General features: G+C 43.4%; 1 protein-coding gene across 2 annotated transcripts; it reads right to left on the reverse strand.

Annotated features, from left to right (window-relative positions):
• Window positions 1-349: 349 nt before the first annotated feature.
• Window positions 350-11539, reverse strand: tmem168a (transmembrane protein 168a). 2 transcript variants are annotated; one of them, XM_076721671.1, is made up of 6 exons: window positions 11258-11539; window positions 9910-10870; window positions 9421-9696; window positions 7239-7381; window positions 4146-4423; window positions 350-1984 (listed from the first exon to the last, which is right to left on the reverse strand). In XM_076721671.1, the coding sequence occupies exons 2-6, from the start codon at window positions 10741-10743 to the stop codon at window positions 1434-1436; spliced, it is 2082 nt and encodes a 693-aa protein (XP_076577786.1). In that variant the 5' UTR covers window positions 10744-10870; window positions 11258-11539; the 3' UTR covers window positions 350-1433. The 2 variants fall into 2 exon arrangements, with proteins under 2 accessions (XP_076577786.1, XP_076577787.1); XM_076721672.1 differs by lacking the exon at window positions 11258-11539 and adding an exon at window positions 11031-11158.
• Between the last annotated feature and the right edge of the window lie 11794 nt (window positions 11540-23333).

Raw genomic sequence — 23333 nt, forward strand, 5'->3', positions numbered from 1 at the left:
AGGCACGAGCCGGGCCCCAGCCCAGCTTTCAGAGGCCAGTGAAATACCCAGCAGCGCTTTGGACACATGTCCAGCCAGGCACTGGGACGAACTGAGGTGAAAGCTCAGCGAGCAAATCCCTCAGAGATACTGTGTCATGTATTGTTTCATTTTCCCGTTACACCCTCTCTCATTTTTTTTTCTCCGGCTCACAGTCCTAATATTTACCAGGCAATTCCAGCCTTTCCACAGAGCAGAGTTCGTATTTGTTCAGCGTCTGTAAAGCCGGCCATGATAAACGAGCCTGGCCACTTCCATTTTATCACACTCCTATGTATTCGTATTGTCACAAAACTACAACAGACAGCAATTTGGTTTATTATTAATTTAATTCTGACATTTTCCGGCATGACTCAAGTGAAGCCCATGGAGAATTACATGCAGAAAGCACCACTTGACCTATTGGAAACATCACAGTGAAACAAAAACTTTAAGGCAGCAGTCCGCTCCAGAGTTCAGGGACGTGTGGGAAACAGATGCAACAGGAAATAAAAGGATGGTCAATATGAGGTCAGTGCATCAATGAAAAACATCTTTTTGATTTGTCAATTTGCATGAAAAAATCACTGTTTCACAGCATGCCGGGGACAACAGCTTGACTCCTGCTGTGTTTGTGCAGTGCAAATGACTTCTTCTGCTTGCGTTAATGCAAATAAACAGAATGAGGCACAATGCAGGCCAAGTGTCGAGCGATGATACGCCGTCTCACAGCTGATGCATCATTCTTACTGCTCGAAAGTGATGAGGAAAAGATGCTACAGCAAGAACGACATCTTGGCTGGACTGCCTTGTGGCTGAGGGTCACCGAGTTCAGCCCCACGACAACTCTGTCTGTGCTGTTTAAAGGTTTGAGGAAGACGCTCCCTGCTCACACAGATTAAGTTAAGAGTGCGAGCTTAAATCCTCTGGATATAAATAAGAGGCAAGGCAAGGGTATATGTACATACACACAGTTACATCCATGTCAAAAGGTGACCCCCAAATCCATTTTCAAGGCACTTTAAGGTAATATGCTGAAAAACTGTATGTTGGAAAGAAAAAGATCTTTTAAAAGAAATAATTATGCAGCAATGGAAAAATACTATTAAAAAACGTACAGTCCCAGAATATAAAAACATAAAGAAATACACAATTTGGTCTTTTTTTCCCCATTTCTTAAAGTAAACATAGTTATGTACTTGATATGGTTTTATCTGCTGTAATTGTGACATCTCGTTGTTTTGAGATCACCATGAAAAGCATGCAAGAGTTTATTCTATTTGGCCTTTCACTCCTTCTTCTCTGTAGCATTGTATTATAGATGTAGGTGTATTTTCATTTCCCTTCTATAGACACTTTATACCCAGCTGTTAAAACACAAACTGTCAAAATCGACAAATCAGCTTCCCTCGTTTCTAAGAGTGCACCAGTTTAATGCCCTGCCCGGTGTCCAGTACAGCTGGGGGGAACCAAGCTAGCTTACACCTCCGGAAGCAGCGCAGACACATGCTGCATAACCAGAAAAGGTTGAGGCCGCAGCACCAGTTGGAGAGGTGCACCATGGGATAGGTAACCTTTGGGAAGTGGGTCTTCCAGTGCTTGGCCACATCACTTCCAGTAGGCAGGTGTAGCGTGTAGTCGCTCCAGCGTTTGGACACACCGTAGACGGCGGTCACTGTCCTTCCCCTTTCTGACCACTGGGTGTTGCTGTCTGGGTTGCAGTTGAACTCCACCCACTCGGAGGTGAAGTCCCCGAGGAAGGGGACGTCTCCGGCCTCCGGGTCCACACTGATGGCGGACAGCTCGGCCCCCTGCACGGCTACGTAAACGCCCTCCATCCTGCGCACCTCCTTCACCCAGGGGAGGGAGTTTTCAGTGTCCAGGACGAGGATGAGACGGGAGCAGTGGCCGGCGTTCTTCTCCTTCCACAGCTCCAGCAACTGGGCCAGGTGGAGGCTCTCACCCCCTGCAGCAGTGGGATGGAGAAGACGGGTGACGGAAAGAAGAACAGGAAAAGAGGAGTGAGGAAGGAGGAAGAGTTTGAGGAAAGTGAGAGAGGGGAAAAGGAAGAAGTATGATGAATCTGTATCCCTGTTTCGGCATGTCGTCTGTTCATTTGCATTTCTATGTTTAGCGCTAAACCACAGTGCCCGCTAGCTGCTCCGTGTTCAGTGTCGCGCTCAAGGACATTTCAACAAGACACATGGCTGCTGATGGACGCAGTGGCTTTTTGGGGATCAGACCTGTCAACTGGCACTTGCGGGACTGTCTGGCTGTCTAACTGCTGTCATCACAACCACAGAAATTGCACAGAGATGCCGTTTTCCAGATGGCAGATCCAAAGAACAAAGATCAGAGCCGTGGTGCCTCGCCGACAGATGTACCGAATTATTTCCGTTACTTCAAAATCAGCATTTATTGTAGGAAAGTGCAAAGTAAATAAGAGCAGAGGAGAAAAATGACTCCTACTGCCGGCCGCAGAGCGAGTGATTTATATTTGGATAGGAAATTGGGCTCCTTCCACAAGCCTGAAAATCTACAACAAGCTGCTTTAGGGAAACTGCTGTTGCATTACTAAAGCAATTTGCATGTATCCTCAGTGATCAACAGAGTAATGACAATATAATTTAGGACTGGACAACACTGCCACAAACAGTTTTTATAACTGGAGGAATCAAAGTGAAAATATGACTTGAAATCAGCGACAAGCACACTTTTTTCCCAAAGTGCATACAATTATCCACTGAACAGCGACTGTAAACGTCCCTTCAGGGTGGTGACACAGGGTAGTGATTATCTTTTCACTGGGATTTTTTTCTTGTTTGCAGCAGCACACAGAGATAATGTGTCAAGTAATCTCTGAACAGGAGAGCCGCAGCTGACACGGCGTGAACCTGCTGCGATTCTCATTTCTGTTGAGGGAGCGCTCGTGTCACAGCAGACTGTGTGCGACTTTCACGGGAAAACAGACTCCCGCGCCGCGTCCTTCGGAGCGACTTCAACTCTTTTGGCTCACTCGTCTGATCTGCGCAAATCGGGCTCTGATTGACCAAACTGAAAAGAATGGAAATCGGAGTGTAATGCAAATCCAGTTTGCAGGGAGAACATCTACCGAACGCCATCCGACACAACAGCTCTGCAATACGTTGTGCTCAAGTTGTTTGTTGTTGTATTCAACTGTGATAACTACGACCAACGTTGAAGAGATGCAACATTATGACTGTCGGCATCCTACAGGAAGGCTTTCATAGATAAACCTGCTGCGAAGGCAACAGCAATCATTCATGGTCTACGTCAAAGTTAAAATAACTGCGCTCGCTTTCTTTAGTCAAGTAAGATGCTTGAAACATGTAACGTTCAATAATACATCTTAACACTTATTAATAAAGCAGTGTTTCTCAGACACGTGCACCAAATATCACTGTTATCGCATCATAATAGAGTGGCGCTCAACCTTTTTCATCTTTCACGCCCATCCACAGCCCCGTCAGATGAACTCAAGCACTCCTTCATCAGCGCCACCCATCATGTTCCAAATGTGTCCATTTCAACTGATTTCAAACTGGATTTTATTTAACACACAGCAAATGGATTTTTTTTTCCTCCTCCCTTCAAATGAACTGTCAATGCTGCGGAAGCTGAGAGTGGCCGTGCTTGCAATTATTTTTGTTACTGCCTCGAGTTCATATAAGAGTTCCTATCTTTCCGCACACTCCCTGCCAACTGCAAAAAGCACCCCCTGGGGAACAACCCCCTGGTTTGCAATCACTGTAGAAATAAGCCAAGTCTACTGTTGGTTGAAATGTACTTTAGCTGTAGAACGGTTTATCAGGGTCTGGTGGTTGATTGTCAGTGTATTTTACTCATCATAATCTCATGTTACTGCGCTTTAATGTACAGCACATTGAGGTTAACTGTAATGAAACATGCTATATATAATAAAACTGCCTGTCTTGCAGTTGAACGAAAAGGGTCGGACTCATCATTTTCATGCTTATTTCAGCTACGTTTCATGATTGCATCCCTCATAAATCCACAGAAATTAAATGCATGAGAGGGGATTTAACCGGGAGGACTGCTAATTTTCCAAGAAGGTTAAAGAAGAGAAAAATATGAGGGGTTCTCACCGGCCAGAGCCCAAGCGCCGGTGCCTTTGTGCGTGTGCCCACTGTAAAAGATCAGATAGGTGTCGTGACGGGGCCCGTCGTCCGTACGTAGCTCGAGAAAGTTGCGCAGCTTCGTCTGCAAGGCCTCCAGCGTAACGCCACTGGTGGAGTAGTCGCAGCCAAACGTCTGGATCATGTGGTGGGAGAAGAGGCGCTGCACGTTGTTCAGCATGCCCGTAGAGCGCAGGTTCAACTGCTGCACCTGCTCAGGTGGCAGGAGAGTGGGCTGGCCGTCAGCGCTGGGCAGAAGAGAGAGATGAGAGGACGTGAGGAAAACTTCTCTTTTATCGGGAGACTCAGGTGAGGTGGCTCGTGAAGAGCAGGGGCGGAAGAGAGAGAGAGACGGGGCGCAAGCAAACGAGAGATGAATGAGTGAGAAGTTGATAGTTTGACACATAGCAGGGTGGAGTAGCTGTCTGCAGCACCGGGGAGAGAGGAGACAGAGAGCTAGAGGATGAGAGGAGATGGGGGAAAAGGATATGGAAGTAGCAGGAGAGGTGGATCACTGCTGAAGGAAATGACATTAGCCTCGGGGATGTAAAGGGAGTCAAGAATGAAAGGAAAGTTTAAAAAAAAATATGGCAAGGAAAGAGGGGGTATAGAGAGGAGAATCGAGCGGGGTGACAAGAAATGAGAGTAAGAATTGAGGTTAAAGATAGCTGAGGGCAAAGTGATTTTAGAAAAGTGTGTGGATGCATGTGGCACAAAGCCCTGCCTGATGATAACAAGTGGGTGATAACACAAAGGGGCCACACACACACACACACACACACACACACACACACACACAAAGTCAAGGCTAGCAGCTATTCAGCGAAGTCGTATATTTTCTATCCATCTCTGGACTTGATGTAATTCATGGCCAAGCGGACGGCAAAGTCATACTTCACTCTTCTAGACATCTGTATCACTCTGCCATTATATTATATCCTGCTATCACCTTCAACCTCACCTTGGCAGAAGCAGGAGAAAGTTTATCTTTGTGTTCCCTTCTTCTGTCTGCTTTCTGAGAATCCTGCAATCTTCTTCATATTTTCAAGGGAAGACAACAACAGTTTCAGCCTGCTGTAAAGACTACAAATATAAGAAACATATACAAACTACACTTGGCCGAAAAGTAACATGCTGTGACCTTTTCATGGCTTCACAAACGCGCCGTTCACCTGAACTCGTCTGATCTTTTCAGATCTCGCGGCGCCCGCAAGGAGTCAAGTCTTGTAGTTTGGGATTCAGACCACATCTTCCCCTGTTAGACTCTCTCTTTCATCCTTAAAAAAAAAAAATCCTGTTCTTTTCTCCACAGCTCTCTCAGAGCTCCACCCGTCCCTCCCTTTTTTTTTTTTTCGCTTTTACCGCTGCCCTCCCTCACGGTTTACAACCTCAGTCCTCTCCTTGTGTTTTCTTTCCATCGTCTCACCCTCCTCGTTTTACCCTGCGCGCCTCCCCTTCTCACCCCTATCTCTCTAATCTCCCTGTGGGGCTCTTGTCATTGTGAAAACATGATCTGCAGCCATCAAACAGCCGATTGTACACTGCTGCATTCTCATCATGCTCTCATTCCTCCCTATGGACCCTGCGCATGTAGCCTCGCATACAGAGCGCCCACGGCTCCAGCAGGACATGGACCTGCATCCGAAATCACCTGGAGAGTTAAACACCAGCGCCTGCCATCCCCTCTGAATGCTAGAAAACTCTCAGCTCAATATACAGAGAGTGGTCAGATTATGTATACCAGCCAAAAGCCTCCAGAGGCCAGATTTCAACACCTCCAACAGGCTCTCGAATATGAAAACGCTAATGAATAACCAATGGCTAGCTTCAGCTGTTTTGAAGGAGACGCGTCGGCATCATCAAAACTATCTGGGCGATTTGAAAAAGCGCTTGGCCGACTCAGAGGGCACTGCGAGAGGCAGGGGCAGCTAATGGCTAACTGCTCCAGCTGAACAACTTAGTATGCTGCGGAGGGAGCACAGGAATGATCCCTTAAGGGCCCAAACATTAGCGGCATGTTTATGCATAGTTATTGGCCTATTTATCCAGTTGGTTTTTGTGTTAACTGAGGAGGGAGTTGGAATGAGTGATCATATTTACCAGCGCCTGTGGTGCCAAGAAAGGCTCCGACGTGGGGCAAAGTCAGTCCAGTGTGTGTTTGTGTGTGTGAATGTGGTGTGTTTTGCCTCCGCGTAGGTTATGATTCGTCGAGTATGCAGACTGTCAAACAGAGTCATGCTAAACTGGCAAGTAAACAGCTGCAACTAGAGGAGGAGCGCACTTACCTACTCGTGGCAGAGACCGAAAACGAATATTAAACTCTTAAGAAAATGACTGAACCGATTTAATTAATTGAGAGTAGGGCTGAAACAAGAATAGATTAACTGATTAGATGATAGACGGAAAAATGAATCTGCAATCGATTTATCGTTGAAGTCTTTTTTTTTTTTTTTGAGCAAAAACACCAAATTTTCTCTGGTTGCAACTTCCTATTTGTGATGATTGATCTTTTCTTTGTCTTATGTAATATTAAATGTATATTCTGGGGTTGAGGACAGCACCTTTATGAAATCGTGACATGACACGTGACAGGCATTATTTCACTATTTTCCGTCATTTTAATGGCGAAGTGATTAAAAGAAAAGCTAATCAGCTGTTGCAGCCCTGAAAGAAAATTTAATCCCACCATTGATGATCCCTGATTCCAAAAAATGTTTGTTTCATTATAAATTTCACATCGTTGGATTCAGACAAAACAAGTAATTCAAAGATGTTACTTTAAGTTTGAGAAATTCTGGCATGCACTTAAACACAAAAACAAAAACAAAAAAAACCTCAGCCCATCTCAAATCACCGTCACACTCGCACGCCGTACTCGTCTCACTGCATTATACATCCAACGCACTCTTATCATGGCGCTGTGCTTCAGTCGTCAGTGCTCTATACTCTTTTCCTGCATCTCTGCTGCCACAACACACAACTGTCGCTTGCTGTTACAGCAAATTCTAGTGAAAGTTTGTCTGTGGAAGCCTGTGTGCATCTTTATATTCCTCCTTTCAGTACCTGCAGTAAGCAGTAGGTATGACCAGGGCGTAGCCAACACAGGTTCCCCCCAGGCAGCTGCCCAGCTCGTGGAACAAGCCGTGGGCCAGAGACTCCAAAGGCAGCACCACCAGCAGAGCGCTGAGAAAGAGACCGTTGGAGGGCTGCAAAAAAAGCAAAAGAATCGCTTTTACTCACCACTTCCAGCCTGGACCGAAACACTCAGACCCGCTTAATTGATGGTGACACTTTGCAAGACAGTTATACAGTACGGGACTGACACAGTGTTATTATTGCAGGACAAAACATGACAAGACCAAACTAAATGGAGACACAAAGCAGTGTATGACAGCAGACTAAACATACATTACAAGGATCCACTCTAAACAGAATAATTACTGCAGCGTACGGGCTTGTACTCTGGCTCGAGTCTGTGCAGCCCCGATTACAAAGAAGTTGGGACGCTGAATGAAACATAAACATAAACTGATAACTTTCTAATAATAATATACGCAATTGAAAACAGCACAAAGACAATATATGTAATGTCTGACCTCATTTTTTCTGATTTTGAAGATTCTCTAGATTTTACCGCTTAACGTCAACTGGCCATACACAAAATTGCACATACGGAATGTAACATAATACCATGTAGTGACAGTAAGCAGATCTTGTGCTATAGAGCACTGTTAGGCTTCAAGTGCAATCAATTCCTTGAGTCACTGCGATGGTATAATGCAATGCTATTTAGCGTCCTCAAAAAGCCACTTTGATTTCATAGTGCGGCGATGTATCTGAGAATGCAAATCAATACCTGCATGGTTAAGTGGAGCCACACTTGAGTTTGCAGAATATATTGAACTCCCTCGGGTATGCCTGAGTTGAAAAATGTGTTCCACTTGTTCACTGAACTTTTATGAAGTTGTATACCCCTTAACTGTAAAATACTTCATTCTCCAGGGCCTTTATGTGGCATCATAAGCAAAGGAAGCACAATACAGCATAAAGGAGGACTTAATAATATCATGCAATCCAGAAGTGGTTCTCCCAGATTGATAACTGATTTGCAGCAGTCAACCCCAAACTCTGAGAGCAGGGGTGTGTGTGTGCATGAGCAGCTCTGCGCTTAACAGCACTCCATTCATCAGCTGACTTCCGATTAGGGAAGTCATTTCTATACAGTTACACAAAGGCATGATTTAGCTTTTCTGTCAATCCACACTTCCAAACACATTTCCAGGCAGGCATTTGAAAGGAAGATATAATACATACAATATGGATAATAATGTCATTGAAAAGGCAAATTTATTTGCCTTTATTTATTTATTTCATTCTTTTTCTACTGTATAAATTCAATGGAAAGCAGTGAATCCAATGTAACACCGCAAACTGTGGACTTAAACATTTGCATAGAGTTGAATCAACACCTCTCAGAATATTCCTCGTTTCAACAAAGGCTGTATTTATTGCTGAGACTGCATTAGGTTGTACCAGCCTTGCTGTTATTGTGTGTGTGTGTGTGTGTGTGTGTGTGTGTGTGTGTGTGTGTGTGTGCGTGCGCGCGTGAGGCATGTGGATTTAAGTGGCTGACCATATATTACTGTATTTCAACAGCACAGGCAAATAAAAAGCTGTAAAACGCACACACACACACGCACACACACAAGAAGAGCTTAACGCTAACTTCCTCATATGCGAGTGCAGACAGCTCCCACTTTCTCAGGCAAATTTGCAACTGACATCAACAATGTGCGGATCTCAAATTAGGACTCAGGCCCATGAGACTCTTACGGGGTAAACGTCTAATAAGGCTAAATAAGTTATTGCTGCTCTTTATGCAAGTAGATAGGGATATTAAAGTGCTAATTAAATTGGTTCCGCATGAGAGCAGAAGCGCCTCAGCTTGGGGAGCGACTACTAACGACACACCGCCACCAGCATCTCTCGCCAGAGTTTGTAGCATGGGTGTGTACGATGTTTATAGAGGCGTTGTCATGAAAGTGTTGTAGCTGCAAGAGGAAGAAACAGAGCAGGACCATTGCCATGATCTATGAAGTTTTCTGTGAAGGTCTTCAGACTCTGCATAATGCACCCAAGAGGTTTCTCAGCAATATGAAAATCTTTAGATGTTATGCAAACTTGGTTCTAATAATTTCTGATGATGGCAATGTTAGGCAGTAGTAATCTGTCTTGTGTGTCCTACCTGCCAGGACACAGCTCCCAGTATGACCGTTGACAGCATACTGAAGAACACCAGACGTTCTGAAATGAGGCAGAAGTGTCGGATGCCCCTGGACGCCATGACTTGGTCGAGACTCCGGCTACTGGATCGCTGGGCCCGCCAAGCCTTCTGACACTCGCTCAACTTGGTGTGGAAGCCCCATATTGTGATCAGCAGAATTATGTGGCAGATGGACCAGAAAAGGCCAAACAGGCAGAAGCCGGGGATCACCAGATACCACAGCTCCAAGCGACCAAGCTATGCAAGGCAAGAGAAAAGTGTAATTAAACACAGCCTTAAGTTATGTAACAAAGCGATACAAAATGCTGTGTCACCATTCCAAGAAAACACAAAACTGCTTCATCAGGTTTGCAAATGATTGAGTTTTAAAGCCACACAGAAGCCCTGAAGACTCACATAATGGAAATGTCAATTTTCTGACAACACAATTTTGCAAAATGCTGAGTGTACCTTTAAGGCTGCCAGGACAAAGAAGGCCAGCTCAGTCAGACTCAGAGGCAGCAGGGACAGCCTCCTCCACACCTTCCCCATGGAGAGCACGGGTGTCCAGCGCTCGCTGGATCCCAGCCCACTGAAGTACACATCCAACACTGGCTCACACAGCTGCCTGCCCAGGTAGCAGCCTAAGGCATAAGGGTTGGCTGTAATGTCCAAGGCCTGGAAAAACACGAGAGAAGTAACCAAGGCAAAACTGGCCAGGTTGGGCAAAGCCAGGAGGGATTTCATCCTCAGGTCCACAATGAGAGCCCCCAGGGCCACTACCAAGCCTATTATGGCCACTGACTTGTGAAAAAGCATAGCAGTGCTGGCAATGCCAAATCCCAGGAGCTCCAGCAGCTCAGCTGATGTTAGCAAGGTGGGTTTGTAACGGATGGAGCTGCATATTCGCTCAGTTACAGCCCATACTGTTTTCATGATCACACTGGCTAAGAGGAGATAGTTGGCAACCAGTTCCTTGACATTGGAGTCCAAGGCTGGACTGTTGAGGAAGCACAGAAGGCCGAGCAAGAAGCCAAACCACAAATGAAACAAGCTGAGACTGGCTTTCTCCATGGCAAAGTAGTAATGGAGGATGCTGGCTATCCCCAGGACAAAGAGGCCCAGGATGAAGATGACCAGAATCATTGGTTCGCTTGTCACCTCCCAGCGCACGTACATGCCGACGCACACCGCCACAAGGAGATTCAAGCTGGAGAGGTAACCCAGGCAACGCACTGATGTAAACATGTCCACCTCCTTGGCTCCGTCCACTGTCAGCCCCTCTTCCTCTTCCCCCCGAGCCATGGCTGGCTTGAGAGCAACTCGTCCAAACGCAGTGGAAGTCAGTCAATTTCCCCCGGTCACCTTCCTTTGACTTGCACAGACGGGTTGCAAATGGAGGCCTCTTGATGGCATCCTCCAAAATCAACCCCTGTGAACAATTCAAACAGCAGTGTTACTCAAGCTAACAAGTATAGTTCAGTTACTCATGTTCAGAGGAGTTAGAAACGCTAAACAGTCACCAGTTACTGCGAATGTGAACTTTCTTTTTGCTCTACCAAAAGTTTTATTGCCATGTAGACTTCCCTTACCACATAAAATGGTTTAACAGGAGGATGCAGTGGCTAATAATAAGCTCCAGTATGATTTACCAGATGTAATTATAATAAAGTGGGTAACACTCAGTGGCAAGCAGCTAAACAGCCGAGATAAACATGTCAAAAGCTTGTCAACATTTCAACAGATTACAACACTAACAGCCGCCCTGCTGTCATTTTGTGACGATGTGGCAGTGCAGCCGGGAAGTTTGCTAACTTACATAGCCGCTTCTGACTTTACGTTTCCGGTTAGCTCATTCGCTGGTGGACGTCGCTGTCTCTTCAGCTGTCAACAAAACAAGGAGCAGCCCCTCCACAAACGTCAAAGTGAGTGCTGAAAAAATAAATAGCGGGGAATGTCTTTATCGTCAAAATGTTGCTTGCATGTTGTTTGTTTGGGTGACAGCAGCTTTGCTTCCGGATTCCAAAGTACGGCGGCTAAAAAGCGTCAAAATACAAAGAGGTCGCTTTTCAGGGACAAAATGATAGAAAACGACAACGGTTCACCGAAAAGGTAACCGGATCAGTAGAAACGCAAAGCTTGTTCCTAAACGTGGCGAGTAATTAAATGTCTTTTTTGTTTTGAAGAGGATTTGTTCAGGCTTTGTTGCCATCATGCTTTGTTGATTGCACGAGTCCACTTGTGAAGGAAACACATGCTGTATGAAACGTGATGAAGCAACATGGACAAAAAAATAAATAAATAAATAGAATATATAAAGAAATAAATGACACAATAATCAGAAGAGCTTATTGATATATTTCACAACACTGTAGTCCTATGTGTATTTTTAATTTGCATTTGTTTAAAAAAGTTCAATAATATGCCAAATAAAACGCAAGTCCGAGCATTATTATTTCTTTCAACACACACACACACACACACACACACACACACACACACACACACACAAATCAATATTCTCTCACTATCAGTTAGCATTTATCATCTCTTCATAGGCTGTCTGAACTTCCTAAACAAAGCTATTCAATTTTAGATATTTGAAAAATAAAGTGCATTTCATGCCTCTATTTGTAACTGCTGTTTAGTGGGTTAGGGTGACAGCAGTTCCCAGGGCATCAACAGCTAATGAAAGGTCTCACTGAGGTGACAGAAATTAAAGAAAGTCTGTTTCTTAATAGTTAGTGAGATTGAAAACCCTAAAACAACACCAAATGTATTATAGAACCATATTGGAGAGTATTTGTAATCAAAGAACAGTGCTGTAATTGCAAGGAAAGATTTTGATTAGGATTCCCAATTTTTTCCAAAAGCCTTGAAACAGGTGACAGGACTTAATATAAAACAGAGTACATCTACAATTCTGCAGGGGATGGCCCGACTTCAACCTTAAGTTTAGCAAATGTTGCACAGGTGGAACTACTAACAATAACGAGGGCTCTTCTCTATACTGAAGACTGAGCCAGTGGGTGGAATGGAATGCAACAATAATCAGTGTTATTAATTACACCTGTGCCTTTTCTACCACAGCAGTAGAAATAATTAACGTTTATGTCAGAGACCCTCATGATTCGGACAGATTGCAAAATATATATTGCAAAAGTTCGTCTTTTTTTAATTATGATTCTGATTGTTTTTGATGAATGAAACCACATGAATTTATGAAGGCAATGCAATATTCATGAATCAACATCTCAGAAATGTACAATAATAAGTCATGCATGACTGCATGATTGCATGAGGAGCTTCAGTTTGTTTGCACTGCGTTTGTGGTTAAAATCGTACTGCCTGAAATGTGTTTTAGTGGATGAGGCTTTAAAACACACCACTATGAAAAAAAAATCCTTACATCTGGATGAAAATGGCTCGAAACTGTCCACAATAGTAAAATTCCTGTTTGTGACTGTTGTAAATTTCTCACTATTTATACTGCTGAAAAACCTTTTACTTGCTCCAATTCTGCAACTTGCTACACAAAAGTCTGTATCATGGGCTTTGTAGACCAAGATAAACCCATTGGCCTCTAGGATAAGAAGCCTATTTACTGCATTACTGAGGAGAAGCCTGTTAAAAGGTTTATTTAGGATTTTCTACTGATGCAATGTGATAAATGTAACGATCAGGGGAACATCAAGAAGCAGGATTACTCAATACCCTGAGGGTATACTAAAGCAATCCAATGCAGCATGTGTGTGCATTTTTTTTTATGGTTGTTTTTTTTCCCTCTTAGTGTGCGAATGTGTGTGTGTTTGCGAGGGAGACAGAGAGAGCATGCTGCTTTGATCAGATGGTGACATAAGGCACAACTGGGAGCACACAGCGCTTAGTCCCCTCGACTGCTTACATACAGCCCTCATTTCATGCAGTGTTTATGACGGCGAGTATGACGTAAACACTGAAATGTACAGTGATACATTTGTCCTAAGCAACTATCTTTAAATTTTAATTGACCAGAGAGATGAATTTTGAATGGATGATCTTCACTGAATGATGCTCACTACCTAAAGAGTAAAGCTTTTTTTTTTTTGCCTGTTTATTGCACAGAAATGGACACGGGAGGCAAATACCGAAATAAAAATAATACTGTAATACAACTCAGATGGTGCAGTGCTGTTTTTATGTCAAACCCCAGTTAAGAACGGCATTTATGTATGAAAGACTTCTGCACGGCTTTGATATTAATGTTTCAACCAACTCAGTGACACCAGCTTCTGTCAGTTCACATTACCGTGAGGAGAAAATGGTTAAAAATGGTGCCATACAGAACATTTGTGCTTTTAAATAGTGCAGCCTCCCGCACAACAACACCACTTTCCTCTTCAGAAAGGCTTTTTTGTGCAGCTATAGAAGTTTGTATGCCTCTAATGCTTTTAAAGAGAATAAGAGTGGAACTGGTGGATTGATCCTAATCCAATTCCTTTTATAAATGATGCAGCATTACTGTACTGTGCCTGTTGGTAACCTGGAAATGTAGTCCCTTTGGTCCCAAGACTACAAAAACATCTATTGAACTGTGAAAATGCGCCAGCAGTTGCAACTTTATTCACAAAAGAAAAGGTCTAGAGTATGTGTGCATATGCTGGTCCACTGAGATATAGAGCAGGGGATAACTTCCCACAAGGAGAAGCTTTCCTCATGAAGATAAGGCAGCGACTTGTAAATGAAACTCTCTGTTGATGATGACCAAGAGGCCATTAGAGCTTCTGTTAATGCCTTCCAACATCCATTTATTTCTGCAGAAAGAACAAGATAAGTAATACACTGAAGAAGTCACCAAATTTATTTAATTAGTGCTTCATCGTTGCATTTATGCATAATTAAAGAAGCCAGTGATCAAATAATTTCCCAAAACTGTGGTGCATGCGTAGGCCTGGTATAATGAGCCAACATTAAGAGGAAGGCCATATCACCTGATCAGAGCTCATGAATGGTGCAGCTGATATATTGTGATCTTTTGAAGGTTAAAGCGCTGAAAGACCTTCAGAAAAACAAGAAGCAGCACAGATACAAACAGAGAAACAAAGCAAGAGTTACATTTAAAACAGGGAGGGTTACATGTGGATAACAGTGGGAGAGAGGGAGAGAGGGGAGAGAGAGCAGAGGTATATAGGAGACTAAAGGAGACAGGTTCATCTGAATTATGCAGAAGCTACCTTCATTCTAATGTCAGACACACATCCACACAACCTGACTGCACAAGACTGGCAAATTCAAACACGAGGCTAGCCTGAGCTCTGAATATTGATTTGCATTGGTGTTTTATTGTCAAATCAGTATCTGTATGGGTAAGGTAACTACTTTTAAGGTGGATTTGGAAAGATCACGGTTACAAAAAACAACATTGATGTTGGTCTGAGATCAGATGTGAATTCTGGGCTCTGCTTTCAAAAGCACTGCACATATCCAGCATCCCGACCTTGAAACCCTTCACTTTTGCTTCATTATATAGACGGCACACGGCTTCCTGCCTTGGCGCTGAACGTTGGCATTGGAGGTAAATCGTGTGCAGCGGAATCATCGACCATATTCACAAGGCAGCCATTTTCCTCTGATGTCACAACCAAGCTGGGAAGCTCAGATGCTGTTATCAAAAGGATAATGTTGCACTGCTGCGTTCCAGGTTGGAAGGTGTATCAGCGCAGGGAATCTGACAAATTGTTACCATTTTACATTTCCTGATTGATCAGCAACTGAAAAGACAATGAATAGAGAAAATCCAGAGGGACATCAGTCCATATTTCAAGGTAAAACAACATATTTGATAACCCGTTAGCTACCATATGGCAACAGCTAACCGTGCTTACATTATTGTAGTGTTACACAATATGAGAATTTTGAGAAATATCAATCAATATCAAACACCTTTAAGCCTGGAAGTAGACAGACAGACAGAAGACAATTAACATTACATTGATAACAATTCCCATACAAATGTTTATAACACTTTCAACCTGGAACGCAGCAGAACATTTTCCTGTCAGAGGAAAATAGCCGCCATGTGAATTTGCAAAGAGTCCTGTCTGAAAACATGCAGTGTGATTTGAAAAGCCTTAAAAGAGTGGAGGACAAAATGGAAAAAATCTACATCCACTGTTTGGGTCACTTGGGGTTTTACCAAGCAGACTTTGTAAGCATCACTGAGCAAACGTCTCAGATATAGCCATTAAATTGCACGTTAACTTTCTGTATCCTCTATCCTGACAGTGCAGAGTTTGCTTCAGAGGAACTGAGATAGAACTAATTTTACATGAAAGAGTCATATTTAAATGTAGGTCGTATAGCATGAGGTGCACCGGTTTGTTGGCCTTCCATCGTTTGCCAGTCAGGCGGTTGGGCACGTCATCTTTCATATGCTGTAACAGCGCAAGACACACGTGGGGGCCCTCGGCCGCCAGGATCAGAGTTTCATCTTCAGAGAAATCAATGTGATGGAGCGCTGCACCCAAAGTGGATGTTAGGAGAGGCAGACAGCATCAGAAGCCTAAATCAAAAGCCGTCGGTGCTTAGTATATCCATCAAGGCTGAAATGAATTTCAGAAAAAAAAGGCCAGTGACTTAGATAGAGAGGAAAGGGGAAAGGCGAGGTTGATGAGGGAGAGACGGAAAGAATAGAGGAATGTGAGCAGATAAGGCTGCAAGACTTGTTGACTTTTGCTTCTCCTTAAGGAGAAATGCCCTTTGCTTTTAAACCGATTCAAAGACAAAGTTTCGCTGGATGGTGGCGTCAAAGGCATTACGAAGGAGACGAGGAGAGAAGAAGAACAAGGAGACAAGAAGATAAAGCAGATGCAATCTGAGAATATACTAATTTTCCTTCTGTTTCTCGTTCTTCCCCGACAGCAATATTCATGAGGGCCTGTGACTTTTTTTTTATTTCCTGGGAAATAAGGACAGGAAGCGCTCAGTATCTCACAGAGAGGATGTAAAAATAAATCCCCCCTTCTGCTGATTAATGTTGAAAGGAAGTGAAATCCACCACTCACAGTCACTTCCTGCTCAAAAAGCAAACCATCTTCACGGGACAAGTACAATGCCTCATCTGCCAAGACGTTGTGTCATTTTGCGGGGATCAATTCAAACAGCTATTACGCTGCTTTATCCCCTGTCAACAGTGCAGACATGATGCCAGCAGTGAAGATGAGAGGCCCAGAGAAGACGTTCTTCATGTCATATGGTTCAGCAGATGAGGAAATTGTTTGGATGAAGCAGGATTTCATGCAAAATCTGACAAAGGGGAATGTTTGTCATTCAAAGAATAGATGCACTGTCGCTCTCTGTGGACATTTCTCATCTCGATACACAGCTTACACCTGAAAAAGTGCAGACATTTTGCTCCTCCATGCACATGAACTTTGAATATAATGACCAGTTGAGGGCAATCATACATTACCAATCTAATTTAGTCCTTTGCCTGAGATCACCGAGTGAAGAGGCAATGACTTTTTAATAACCCGACCTGTTCACCCCCACTGAGCTGTGACGAAGAAATGTCTGATTCATTAATTGTGCCGATGGGGGGGAAATTACGAGTCAAATAATGAATCTGTTTGTGCCATTGTGAGAAATGCTGTACACTCCTGTAAAGTCGACTGTGCACCTCCGCCGAATGGATTTTCAGTCTGTGATCAACGGTGCTGATGATAATGGCACTGTTCATTAAACACACACGGTTTCACAAATGAGGGATTTGACTTCTATCTCTATCACGGCGCTTTAATGTGCTTGTGTTGTAATTGGCCTGGATTAGTCAGCGGTTTGTCGAGTGTGAACGCGGTCCAGTTGTGTTCGCCTTCCCTCGGCAGATGGATCTGAGGCAAAGATTTGGTCACTTGATTTCCCTCCATATTCTGCGGTACACCCGCACCAGCACAAAGTGGGCTTGTAGAGGAAAATATGCCAGAGAATGGGGCAGCGTTCAGGAGTCTAACTGTGCTTTCTCAGGTTTAACAAATCAGCATCTGTTGGCTGGTCCGCCAGCCAAAATCCCACTGACTCCAACCTAGATAACAGAGATAGAGGAGGAGAGGGGGCTGAGAGCTGGGCTGAAATGTTATTTGCTGAAATTTAGGCTACAGCATTAGAGCTGGTTGAGGTACCATTTATCTGACTATTACTCTGTGTATTTTGTCTAAAAGAAGCACTGCACCTTTGGCCTAGGAGTGATTCTCTCTGGCCTATCTTGATTCAGCTTTTTATTTGCAGCCATTATAGTGGCTCTTTGGAACAGTACTGTTGGTGGTTCACCCCACCGCTTTGGTCCAAATTGAAATACTTCAACAACCTTTGGATGGATTAGCATTTAGCTGTGCCTCAGTACAGCCTCACAGAGCTGCTAGCATGGCTGGAGTCTCTTAGTCCTGTTGGAATAGTCGATGCTCAGAGTGGCTTTCCTGGCATTCCCATGACTGAACCTTCCTAATCCGCCCGCTCACCTGTTTCCACTTTCCCTCATCAGCCCTGCAGTATATATCCAGCCCATTTCCGCTCATTCCCTGTCAGGTCGTCCATGAAAATCTTAACTGCCTGCCTGGATCGACTGCATTCTGGGTCCATCCTGTCGCCTCACGCTCACCTCCGTGACAGTTACGCAAACCTTCCCAGCAAATACTGTTCACCCGATCTTCTGAAATGTGATAACTGAGCAATGAGTGACTCATATTCAGAGACAGAGAACTGACTAAGTGTTGACACACTGGCAGGATTTGTCTTGGTGTGACGGGGGTGCTGTCATTTTCAGGACTGTTGCTAAACATGAGTATTGTTTGTATGTGGCAGAAAGCAAACCGCTGGAACACATCATCTGCAGACAAATGACCAAAGACAACAGGAATTTATTGTCAGAGATATAGACACACATTGTTGTTTTCGTGTGCAAATGAAATGCTATGAAAACGCTGCTGTAAATGTGTCATCCACAACTCGTGGCAGCATTGGGGTTTGGACACCTTCTGTGCACTAGCTGATGATTCACTTCTCCAAGTGCAGCTTCACAGAAGATACTTGCAGTACACATCATCATCTCTCTGTCTCTCTCTGTCCCACTCTCTCTCCTTCATTGTGTCACTCTTGCCATTTCTGTGTCACTCCCCTCGCTCGCATCTCGCTCTTCAGATCATTTGCTTGCTCTCTCTCCATCTTCGAAATGGGTCACATGCGCACACGAGCTTACGCAACGTATAGGTGAGCGAGTTAAGCACTTTCATGCATCATTAGAGCAGTGGTAACAGCACACAGAGAAAAAGGGAGTTGCCTGATTGGTCTGAAAATAATTTCTAAAATGAATTTACCTGAATGGATTATTATGGGGAAATGTCAAATAGCTGTGGCTGCAGCTGCCATGCGGTGCCTCTTACACTTAGCTGCTGCTATCATTAGCAATTCTTCACAAGCTCACAGGGAGACGGTATCAAAAACAAATCAGATCTATTCCTTTGCTGTGGCAGCAAACACAACACATGGGACCACCTTAACAAGATTTTTTCGGCCTTGGCATGGCTGTGGCTATGTACTGACACTTCCCCACAAACACACATTTAAAGGCAGAGCCCGATGTCCAGCTGTAACACCGGTACCCACACAGTAACTCTCTCAAAGGATCATTAATGTGCTTCTAGTGACTGTGAAAGCTCCAGCAGATGTCTTTCCAGTGCAGACATGGAGAGTCAGTCAGCAGCTGATCAAGGCTGGTCGCTGTCCGTGCTGGGTGGTGGTCAGTCAGTCTCTCCCATGTCCTCTGACTCTTACTATATTTTTTAAACGTATGTAGAGAGGGGGGGCTCTAACAGAATTAGAGGGTGGAGTTTCCCCTCAAGACAAAGAACAAGTTACATGCCTTTTTCAAAATAAAGGCATTTGATCTGCTAAACACAGGTACAACTAATAAAGTTAACTACAATCCTGGTGATTGTGTCAGCTGTCAAAGGCCGACCACACATATGCAGATATTTTGCAAAACATTCCTCTTCATTTTGGCCTCTTGTTCACATGCAAACAACGTTTTTTGTAACTAAAAGAGATTTTTAAAAATGCCTTCTAAAGTGATGATATTTCGACACCCCCCTTGTGTACGTATTTTTCCAGTATTTTTTTTTTATAAACAAAATAAATAATTAGCTAATCTACATATATTTGTGTTTTTCAAGCTCACTTGGACGTGGAATATTGTCACAGCTCGGTGAATCATAGACCTGATCCAAGCAATCCCAGACTTCAGTCAAGTGTCACATGATGTTCTCCTATCCACATCCACATACGATTAAGGTAAAACAATGGGTCCAGCAAGACTTACACAGATGTACCCTCACATCCTTTTAGCAGCCTATGTGATAAATTATAGCTTGGATGTTACATAAGCTGACTTTCGCATGCATTTTTTAGTTTTTCCAGTTCTTTTTCCGGTTCCAAAAATGAGCTTACAAACCGCCTAATACTGTACTTGGTACAGTCCAGCACACACACGAAAGCTAAAACCTAGACAGAAATGTAGACAGCACCTGTGATCTGCTCTGGTACAGAAATAGTCCTCTCTGCTGTGGCCATGGAACATCAAGTCCCATCAAATCAGTGATAAACTGAGTTATACAGTCCGAGACACTGCCACTGATGTACAGCTACATCATTCAATTAGCTGGTTCCAATTCTGTAAACATTGCTGGCAAATGCCATTAAAGTCATCACCTGCTGACAGTTGTATCTTCTTTTGATACCAATTATCATTTTAATGTAAAGACTTTAATATAACACTGCTGTAGTATTGTGAAAATTTACGCTTACACTATATGGTACTAAAATGTATTGCATGCATTTTCACACTTTAGCTGTAATCTAAAAGCAAAAGTGCAAAAAGTAATATTGCATCTACTGGATACTCATTTATAGCTCAATGTCGAACTGTTCAGCAACCTGGCAACAGACAGGTCTGAAAACACTGCAATCTGTAGCAGCTTGATATTTTCTATATATCCCAGGTAGAATCACAAATGTATTACTTTACGTAATTAATGTCAGACCGACTGACTGGAAGAGCTGACACCCAGGATGCACCTGGCTTGCAAACTCAGGTATGAAACACTGACAGGAATGTAATATCCAGAAATACCAGGCTAGCGTTTGAAAAACACACAAATAATAGCTATTTACTCAAAACTTAGGTTCAGTACGTTCCATCAGCTTTTCCATCAGCACTTCTCTGATCCTACAGTCCTGAAGAAAATGAGCTTGTACGTAATTCTCTGAATTCCAGACATGCTTTGCTTGAATCTTGCGGCTGACATGCCAGCGAGCGATTACTTTTGAAAACAAGATTAATGTTAGTTGACTTGTATCAAGGGAGTTCAGCCCCCTTTGCTGACGTCTGATGTCTAAATATTCTAACACATGCATATAGTGCATAATTCTTCCACTTTTTGTGGAAACTCATTATAGACATCAGGACAAAAATGCTTACTGCTCTATGTAGGCTGCCCTTACATCATGAAGATTCAGAGGGAATGCTAAATAAGGTACTTAGGCTTGGCAAGAGGCTACAGAGTGTAATCATTTCATAAGAGGACTTTCATTTTTAAAGTCGCCAAAGACGTGTGCAGTCTGATACAATATGTAGCGATCATCTGCAGACGGGCATCATTGGGTTGTAAACAAACGCAAGATGGTCTTCATGCTCTCTCACTACTGCACTTCCTTTTCGGGAATGAATCATTGAGAATTGAAAAAGGCACCCTTTGACTTTAATTGAGCCATCAATGCCGGCTTAACTGATATCAGTTGTGTGCGTTCATTCAAGCACTATGTGCATAATCTGAAGGCCTCCATTGGACCTCTGCGTGACCTCCGTTTCTCCGAACTCCCCTGAGTCACCAGCACATCATAAATGCTTGGATGTGCTGTCAGAGCCATTTGCAGCGACACACGAAATTGTCCTGAGTCATTCTCTTTCCCAAGCTTCGAGTGGCATTAGAAAAGGGATGCCAATCACCACAGACAGAGAGGGAGAGAGAGAGAGAGAGACAGAGAGCGAGCGAGCGACCTGTCGAGCTGTCGCCACAGCAACCTTCTATCACGAAAAACCTTCCTGGAACAGTTGTTGTGATATTGTGTGATTAAGCATGTGTTTTAGTCATTGTGAGCTCTCAGCCTAATGACAAGAGGCAGAGGGAATGAAAAAAAAAAAAGCAGGAGGAGGAGGAGAGAAGGGAGAGGAGGAGGAGGAGGAGGATGGAGAGAGAGGAGAAGCATTTTTTGCGTCGACTGAGAGATCACTTCTCTTAAACTAGATTAGCAGAACACTTGAAAGAGAACAGGGATTTTGCCAGAGTGTGAGAGAAAGAGAGGGATGGGGGCGTCTGGAAGAAATGAAAAGCAAAGAAATGAAAGAAAAATATATGACAAGCCCCGAAGCTATATGAGGATTTATTACAAAGTCCAACCCCGGTGAGCAAATAAGAAAGTGCAGTTAAAATAGAATGCTTGGTGTATTACCTCATATGCTGAAGGTACTTTGAATATTACATTCGACTGTATTGCTGAGTTGGAGCATTCAGAAAAAGGCACAAAGCAAATTTGTGTCTGCATAAAAATTGAAAGGGGTGGCGGGGGGTGCTTTGAGAAAGAGAGGTGGCATTAACAGCCCCTTGTGAAAAGTCTTTTCTGGAAGGGTGAAACAGTAAAACCAAGCCTCGCCATTATTCAGCACCATCTCTCTCCTTTTGTTTCTCTCCGTCTCTACATTTCCCGGCAGAGCCATCACTGGCACGGTTCATCTGCTGCCGAGTTTTCAGTCGTAAAACAGCACAGTGTTTATTCAGACCCGGCTCTCTCTCTTTTTATGTGGAGATACCGTTCCGTATAATGAACTAGCAACAGCAAGACCCACAAGCCTGTCCGTGAGAAGTAATACGAGCATTATCCGCCGCTTCATTGGCAGAGTCTTCCTGATACAGGCGACGGTATGAAAAAGGACAGTTTCATTATGAATTGAAACTTTTTCACACAAATGGCCAAGGGTCCTGTGCCGGCCTTGTCTCCAGCGGTTGGCACGGTTTTGATCATAAATCATTTTTTTGGGCACCTGCTGAAAAGGGCATATCAAAACCTGTCTAAGTACTAAAAACTGGCATCACATTCTTGGCAGGATTCTTGGTTTTTCATCTTTCCTTGGTCCCTTTCTTGGATTAGATATTTCCTGATTTAATATATGAATTTACCTAGATTTATACTGTTTTATTAAAGACGAAGTTCTTTTAAAGCTGCTGTGCATCTCAGTTTTTTTCAGCAACTTTATACTTCTACATCTCAGAGGCAAATATTGTACTTTTTACGGCACTACATTCTGTCTGACAGCAATAAGTTACTAATTACTTTCCCAGTTACAATTTGTGATACCCTTCCTGTCCAGTGAAAGCCACGTATCTGCAAATTTGCCCATTTTGAATCCCAATGTTTGTGATAAACTGAATGATGAAGTGTTCCTTTATGGGTTGAAAAATATCCTCCTGCTCCTTAAACTAAATTACCTCAAGTCAATTGAACTATTTACTATTAAACCCATTGGATCAGCCGGGAAATGTATTGTCCAAAGCTGAAAACAAGGTTGTTTTTCTGAGCTCATGAAAATAAGAGATATGTAGTTCTAACAGGTTAGCAATGCTACAGACATGATGATCTTGTTGTATATGATGCTGTAAATTAAACAGTCCAACAGTAAGTAAAATAGTTAAAATGACCCCAGACTTAAACTGTTAGTGGCCAGTTGGCTGGCTGCTTGTTAAACTGCAACATTTCTACATGTGTTAAATACAGAAGATGTGAGGTTAAGGTGTCTTTTTCATGGAATCACG

Source organism: Chaetodon auriga, chromosome 22, assembly GCF_051107435.1.
Source record: "Chaetodon auriga isolate fChaAug3 chromosome 22, fChaAug3.hap1, whole genome shotgun sequence".
Taxonomy (NCBI): Eukaryota; Metazoa; Chordata; class Actinopteri; order Chaetodontiformes; family Chaetodontidae; genus Chaetodon; species Chaetodon auriga.

Coding starts and splice junctions, on each gene's coding strand:
- tmem168a (XM_076721671.1), bottom strand. CDS start 10,743: ATGGCTCGGGGGGAAGAGGAAGAGGGGCTGACAGTGGACGGAGCCAAG. Junction 7,382..9,420: donor TGGGAGCTGTGTCCTGGCAG/GTAGGACACACA, acceptor CTTTTTTTGCAG/CCCTCCAACGGTCTCTTTCT. Junction 4,424..7,238: donor ATACCTACTGCTTACTGCAG/GTACTGAAAGGA, acceptor TCTTCTGCCCAG/CGCTGACGGCCAGCCCACTC.